Genomic DNA, 8,259 nt, shown 5'->3' with positions numbered 1-8,259 from the left:
CCATGAGCAGTAGTAGAAAGGTACGCATGCTGAGAGACAGAAGAATGTTGGCGCCGTGTTGCTTTTGAGTTTAAGTGCTTAAGTAAATAAATAAATAACGCGTGGGATTGATCAATGCTATCTACTGCTCTGTTCATTTAGTATGCTACTACTTATTTATAATACTACAGCAGTAATTACTCTTAATACGTCTCCTCCCTCAGGCTGCTGCATGTATTGTAACGACGAAGCGAGTTCGCTAGAGCTGCACCGCCTGCCAGTTGTCGACAGCTTTAGTGCTCGAGATTTTGTATAACAGTAAGCAAATTGTAGACTGCGAAAATTGAGTCTAGTGTACTGAAATGATTACACCGGTCGGAGAAGTCGGAGAAATCACTTTATGCATGTGATATGTCAACATCTTGAAAATTGTATTAGCATACCCATATTTTGCGTGTCACCTCCAGGGGCCAATGGTAACCAAATATCCTATAATATGTTTGATAGTAATAGTACTATTTTCGATAATAATATTAATATTAACTCATTTTTGCAAAAGTTAACATATTATTTTAATAATAACTCGGAGAACTGAAAAATATTAGATACTACATAATATTTTATGATATTTTCCAACTTAAGTACGTTTCTTGCCACCTTACGTAAACCGAGCGGAGCCAAATAACTTTTTCGATCAGTTTCTAGAAAAGCAGTAGGCTTTAAGAATGACGAGTATTTGCTCTGGTATTGCACTGTGACACAAACAAAGGCGATCGAGATGGAAAACTGCAAACGCTTGCAGCTGTTTAACGTTGATAGAGCGAAATCAAGACATTTGTTCTTGTTCTCTACCGATCTCCTCGTCCACATCGTGCGTCTAATAAACCTGCTGCCTGTGGCGCTAGATTAATGCGCTCAGCAGTGCCAACACACGACACCAACGTTGCCGTCACTCTCACAATTGTCCATCCCTCAGGGTTGATTAGTAATACTTCAGCTAGTCGAGCGTTAACGACATCTGATTGGTGAATTTATCCCGATTACGCAATCTTTAAAACATATAATTTAGTACTAACTAATATTAAGTTGATATTTAATAATATCATATTGTCTCAGAAGAAAATATTAGGTGAAATTTTTTTATATTTACTGGTCTACAGGTGATATTTTCACAATATTAACTTCACCGATTTTGGAGTTACCATTAACCCCTGGTCACCTCCGACCCGATATGTCGGAGCCAACTCCGACGAGGCCCAACCTAGCCCTTACCATTTGGATTGGCCAAATCATTTTGTCAAGACCGAGCGATTGGCTGGCTAATAAATAAAAATGAATGATTGGTGATTAAAACCAATATTAAAAAATTAAGTTGGGTCGGAGAATTGATGATATTCATCCATATTATGGAAGTTCCATTAAGCATTCTTTTAATTCATTTTAACTAAAGGACGTCGATTTTCGTCGGCATGTAACGTCAAGTTGCCCATCTCAAACTTACAAAATGTGAAGTCAAAGTGCAATAGGAGAATAACGCCCTCAAATCCTCCAGAGAAGAAGTAAAACTCGCAAATGACGCTCCAAGAGAAACTTTTGGGTAGCACACTTGTTTCGCGGCGCGGTGAGACGTCTACCCAGGAAGCGCTGGCGAACAAGACAGTGGTGGGACTCTACTTCACGACCAGTCCGTTTCCGGCGTGAGGTAGTGCAGAGCCTGTGGACGCTATGATGTGGAGACGATCCCAACGCTCATTTTTGTGGACGCCATTGGCCATGTTGTCGAGCGCGAGGGCCGAGAACAACACCACTCTTCACAAGATCTGGGACCATGTCTCGCTTTCCAGGCCTGAAGCTGCGATGCCGTGAATGGAGTGCAGGCTATGCTCAGCCCGCCTTGGCAAGTTCGGCCTGAAAACATCGATTTCTCAATTCAATCTGCATCCATTTGTTTATTGCTAGAATCGTTTGCTGAAATCGCTGATGTACTGCTCGCTCAACTCAGCATGGAACCATTGGTGCATTGATCTGTACGTGTTCTGTCCGAGGTCTTACTTTACTTGTCATTAGACGAGGTACGAAGCGCACTCATTCTTTTAAGAATGTTAATTAGTGGAGAGAATAAGGGGAAACCATCATGAAATACTGTTGCGTGTTGTGTCAAAACATTTAATGCTGTCACCTTCTCCAGCCCGTCAACTACGCACGTCAAACATCAATCTAGTCGTGATTGGTCGAAATCCGATAGGACCTCAATCCAGGCCTTCCGATAATACAACTGCATGCTTCTTTGTGAAATCAGAACTTGCAGGGAAACATGCATGACTTGAGTCTGTCACCACCTCGGCTTCTTGTCACTCACGATGAAAACTCCGCATACTTGTCATCAAATACGACTTCCAACCGCTTAAATTTGATAAAAGAACGCACATCCTCGGAATTTCTGAAACCTCCACTGGGTTCATTTCTCTTCGTCAAGATGGCTTCGGCAGCTTCATCAACAGCTTTCATAGTGCCTCGAAGTAATGATTTGAGAGCCGTTTGGCACGCTGAGTCGACCGAGATGAACGGCGTACACGCTGGATGATACGCCAGTGTTCCATGAAACTGCTCACTCTCGTTTCGGCTCAAAAGGAAACAGTCATGCGGCACATCGTACGTCGCAAGATTCGACAAAGAAACGCAATTCAAAACCCCTCTCACCAAACGCGCACCACGTGCCACGAGAAAGTCTGGACAAACACTCAGCTTGCCAAGATATTCCTTTGCGTGACATGGCTGAAATTTACCGAACTGTCGCTTTCTCTGGTCTACAAAGACCACCACGTTGTCAGTCACAGCATCATTCAGCGCAAAAAAAATGTCGACGCCCGCTCCGCCATCGCCATTCACTGCAATGCAGCCACTCGACGTCCAATTATACTTTTCTTGTTGATTGAATTTGTTTGAAATGAGTTGAGGGGTTAAGGAACCAAAGGCTTCCGCACACCGAACCACTCTTGACGGAACAAGTTTCACGGAAATTTGACGTGTTTCTTCAGACATCCGTGCGCCAGGTAGAAGATCTCCCAGCGTCGCGGTCGAGTGTCCAAGCACCAGCAACGCATTGATTCTCACTGCATAAAAACAGGCACCGAATATCTCCCACGACTGCCACGGTTGAAGGGCGAACATTGTTGAGTCCACCATTTCACTCATGTCGTCCAACGCCGTCGCAAAGTCCCGTTCTGCTCTGGTTGCCAGTGTCTTTGTAGATCCAATATTCGCCAACAACGGATACGGAACTCGAACATCACACGTTGAGGATTCGCGCGGACTGAGCAAACATAGCGAAGAATCTCTAAGCCTTGACCATTTCAAGCGGCCATCAATCGTGCTGATTGGGCTAACCGTTACGCCCGATACAGCAAAGGCCGCCAAGCGAACGAGCGTTTGAAGATCTACTAAGGGTGATCTCAAGTAGTAATCCACGAAATTTGTCCAGACACCAACATAACAATTGTTGATGTCTTGCAATGACACGACACCTCCTTGCAAGCGGCTCCTCAGTTTCAACAGGTATTCGACAACCCATCGTGGCACACCTCCAAGCATAAACAAATAGCGACGAACCTGAGACTGTCGCAGGAGCCCAGCAAAATCTGTACTATTCTCCACAAAGGTGAAAACTTGATCCAAGGTCAAGAGAGTCATGGGAAGCCGCTCCGTCACATAAAACGAGGAATTCGCAATTGAACCCGATGCAATCACATCCAAATCTGTCCCTGCAAACATGGGTAGCACAACCAGATTCGACGACTTCGTGCACAAGAATGCAGCTATGGCTTCCACTAGTTCACGGAGGAGTGACGTGTCGGGGTCACTTCGAGGAGCCTTTACTCTTTCAATCTTCTGATATTCATCGACGCCAACAAAGAGGTACAGCTTCTCTTTGCCATGCACTGGCCGACGCAGCTTGCGATCGATGACTTTGATGGCATTACTCAATTTCAACCGACCTCCATTTCGAGGTAGTCGCAGCTTAAACCACTTGTCAAATGCAAGCGCACAATTCTTGTCGAGGAAAAATCGATACAAGAGCCGCCACGAAAATGATGCCGCGATCGGCATCGTTTTCTCGACCGGTTGGGGACTAAAGCCGTTACAGTATGGAACAATCACACGTTCAACGTAATCGGGATCCAGCCCCATCTCTTGCAAAATTGTGCCACCTTCTTCGAGCATACGCGTTTTTCCCAAGCCAGAAATGCCAGAGCAAACAGGCACAACCTGCTCCGTGCGATCTGTGCTTGCAGTGCCACTACGCGCGATGATATTGAGGAAGCACTTCGCTGTCTTCATAAGCGCCTTTTCCCTTCCAACCAATTGAAACTGTAGACTGTCGGATTCTAAAATGTGAGGACGTGACACGATTGCTTCCTTGTTAATCATGTCGTTTTCCAAAAAAGCGAGGAGATCTTCACACGAAGACAGATTCACGGTGGGACCCATCGGTACAGCAGCCGGAACATCCATGCTGACGTCTTGTCCTACGCCAACTCCAGCACCCACCGGAGCCACCACCAGCACGTGAATCTGTTTCACTTCCGGGGGATCCATGCCTTCCAGACACTCAGAAATCGGATTCTCTCCCTGCAGCTCGTCTTCTCCTTGCGTTAGAGATTCGACGAGAGCAGTCTTCTCGCCCTTCTTCAGCTTCTTCACATCTTCAGTAAGGTTCGACAGCCATGCGTTGCCCCCCGCCTTCGCCAGGAAGAGCTGCAGCTTGCTGGCTGCGAAGTCGTACTTCTGTTTCCGCGCAATTTCATCCTTCAAGTCATCCACGGTTGTGCCTTCGTTTACTTCCACGGAGAACGCGCTTCCCGCGACACCAACGATACAACAGAAAAGCTTCACCATCTTTCCTCGAGGCGGCGATTTTTAGAATGAGGGGAGAATTTCTGGCGTACTTAAGCGAACATGAAGGTGTGTGACAGCGATTTTCAACCAATGATGAGACGCCACGTCCCAACTTTAATTATCCTTGAGGTACAAAAGCATCTACCCCCTACCGTAGTCAAAGGTGACCTTTAGCTTAAAGGTTAAAGTTTATTGTATTACTTGGACCAGAATGTAGCCTTCTGTCATTAGGATTCAACAACCCAAATCATTTAGTAGCGGTTAGATAAGAGTGGTAAACTCGGGTGTAGATTTCAAAAATGTGGTCAGAATTAGCTAATTTGCAGTCGTTTTTGCGCTACACGACTATTTTAAAACTCTTTCCAGATGCCCCAACGTAAAGCCAAAAACAAACGCAAATCCAGTGCACTGATATTTTATTTGTTAGTTCAGTACAAAATTTACGCCAATCTTCTGCATAATCTTGGCGTCAGACGCGCGAATCGCGGGCGCGCAACAGCGCTTCCGATCGCGATAGGCGTCCGGCAAGGCGGCAGCTTCCGCGGACCGCTTAAGAATACTCTGGACGGTAACGAGCAAGTTCGGAGTGAGAGCATGCAGGATCTGACTTGTGCTTCTCGCAAGACTGCTTTTGTGGGACATGTAGGAGGAAGGGCGATGTCCCATTGTCTTTGGCGGTAAAAATCAAAGTGTGTGTTGGTATGAAGACGTCGGATCCAAAATTTAAAATCAGATCGATGCGGCGTGTCATCCCTCGGCGAGGAGGGGAAAACCGTTGAGGTTAATTGCTAGGGTGGTGATGGGCAAAGGTAATTGCGCATCCGATTCGCGTATTCATAAAATCTGGCAGGGTATCGACTGATACCGGTGTCGAATTGGAGGTGCACGACTGTACGCAACTGAACAGCAGATCCGATTACGATTGTAACGATTTGCGTGCAAGGAAAAATGTTCCGTTAAGTACGAAGAACGTAAACGGATTTTCCAAATAGCAGCGAACGGCGAATCCAGACCATTCATCGATTTGCCGCCCAGAGCTCAGAGCACCGGACGACCAAGTCGCGCAGAGCTACCGAGAAGAAGCAACCAGGCTGCCAGGAAATTTTTCATGCACGTCATCCCCTCTGCACCAGTTGCGGACGTCGTACTTGTAACGGGGACCCATGGTGTGGAACACACAGGGGTACGAAGTACCCGGAGAGCTAGCAAACTCTAAGTACATTAGTTGGAGAGTTAACAAGGTCTCTCAGTACGTTGGCTGAAAGCCACACGTTATGTATTTGATTAGGTTTAGCTATGCTAAATAGTTAAAGAGATACATTTATTCCTAGGCGGCTTGGCCGCAATAATAGTAAATAAAACACTTCTGGTTTTGAAGCATAAAAGTTAAGGTATTAACTTTGAGCCCTGGTCTTGGGCTGTAAGTGTCCTTTGGAAAAGGAACATAGTGACTCTTTGAGTCGAACGTCTTCCTCTGACGCTAAAGCTACGGCAGCCCCGCTACACTTGGTAGCACTTGTAGTCAATCCCGCTCCTGAGTCGGTTGAATATATCCTCTGCGAGGTTGGAACACCCCGTGCTCGCGAATTTGCCCCCGGCGCAGCAGGACGCGCTTACTAGGCTTATGTCCTTGCTTGGCCCGGAGGGCGTGGCTCATCGCAAGGTCCTGAGGCGGTCACCGCCAGGCTGTAATCGTTCTCCCGCTACGAGAACGCGCTCTTGGAGCATGTCCAAGAGAAGATGAGGTCCGCAACGGCGGCAGCGTCGATGACACGTGAAGAGTCTATGAGACTGAAACCGCTCATGGTGAGCGTAAAACCTTCGAGGGGAAGGATGGAGAGAATCTCCTTCTCTGGACCCGGGGAGGCCAAGATGGGCCATGGGGATCGGCTCTGCCTCCGTCTGAGCATCAGCGCGTGGCGCTGGCTATCTGCAGGCTTGGAGGTCGCGCTCGCGAATGGGCACTAACGTGCGGCACGTCTGTTGACGCTGCATTTCTCACTTGGGATCAGCTGAAGCAACAGCTTTCGCGCGTGCTCGCGCCGCCCAATCAGGCGTACCGTATCCGGTCGAAGTTCCTTGCTACCCGCCAGGGTAAAAAGGATTTATTGGACTATGTCCAAGAGTTGAGACCTCTTATCGCCGGAATGGCGGCGAACCCTCTTCCTGAACTGGTCAGCGTGACCGTGCTCATGGAGGGACTTCGTGTGAGCGCAGCTCAAACGGAAGTGTTCCGTGTACACCCTAACTCTTTCAAAGAGGCGGTGGATGTGGCATTGAATGCCGAGCACAGCTTCAGGTCGGCGCGACCTGGTTGGAGCGCTGGTAGCGCAAGCTCTTCGAGCGGTCCAGAGCCGATGGATGTCAGCTATGCTGAAGATGACGAAGCGGAGCTTCTTGCTGCGGAGCAACGTGTCGGCATCCGCCGATGCTTTGTGTGCAATAGCACCAAGCACTTGAGGGCATATTGCCCTCTGCGCAAGAAGGGCGTGGCTCCGGCGAGCCAACCCTCCGGGTCATCGCCGGGAAACGGCAATTCCCAGTAGGCGCGGGACGGCCTACTGGGGAAGAACTGAGTTCTGTTGTGCCTCGAGGAGGTAGAGGGCAACGGAGCCCAGCCCCGAAGAGAGCTGAGCTCTCTTACGAGAAGAATATGTGCAAGCAGGGCTTGCTGGTCGTTCAAGCGAACGTGAAGAGCTTTGCAAACCCATGGAGAGTCTTGATTGACTCGGGAGCCTCGGGCAACTACACCCGTCGCTCCACCCTGGAAGGGAGTCAGCTGTATGCTGAGGCACTGGAAGTGCCAACGAGAGATACGATCTCTGTCCGTCTCGCGACGGGGACACTGGTAACTGTGTCGAAGGTCTCTGTCGACCTTGGAGTGAAGTTTGAGAACTTGGATAGCGTGGAACGCTGTTTGGTCTTAGACCTGGATGCGAGGTATGACCTCATTCTTGGCATGGCATGGCTGGAACGCCATGAGCCATGGATCGACGGGAAGTCGAAAACGCTGGGTGCGTCGCACCCTGCTCCTAGTGGAGCTTTGGTGAGTCATGAACCCACCTCTGCTAGGAAGCAGAAGCGCTTTTGGCGCGAGCACGAGGCCGAGGCGGCCGTAGTGCTGGACATTGGTATGTCCGAAATTGTTAGCAACGAGGTTGCTGTTTGCCCTGAGGGCGTACGTGGTGCGGCACGTTATCCGCTGAGCGGTGCAGGTCAGGTCAATGACCAACTGCTGGGTCCTGGTGAGGACGAGCGCGGAGTGGCGCGTAATACACTGAGTGGTACGAATCTGGTCGATGACCTACCGCTGCGTGACTCGAGGGTCGCGGTCGACTGCGAGTCGAGGCATCATGGGCGTGGCCCATGAGATGCAGGTGAAGT

At 48.7% G+C, this 8,259-nt stretch overlaps 1 protein-coding gene across 1 annotated transcript; it reads right to left on the bottom strand.

Annotated features, from left to right (window-relative positions):
- Window positions 1-2,334: 2,334 nt before the first annotated feature.
- Window positions 2,335-4,875, bottom strand: PITG_19507 (Crinkler (CRN) family protein; the record flags this gene model as incomplete). Its single annotated transcript, XM_002896045.1, has 1 exon — window positions 2,335-4,875. One exon carries the CDS (start codon window positions 4,873-4,875, stop codon window positions 2,335-2,337), a length of 2,541 nt encoding a protein of 846 aa, XP_002896091.1.
- Window positions 4,876-8,259: the final 3,384 nt, after the last annotated feature.

The sequence above is a fragment of the Phytophthora infestans genome, genomic scaffold (assembly GCF_000142945.1).
Source record: "Phytophthora infestans T30-4 supercont1.107 genomic scaffold, whole genome shotgun sequence".
In the NCBI taxonomy this organism is placed as follows: Eukaryota; Oomycota; class Peronosporomycetes; order Peronosporales; family Peronosporaceae; genus Phytophthora; species Phytophthora infestans.
This window is presented reverse-complemented; position numbering and strand designations above follow the sequence as displayed.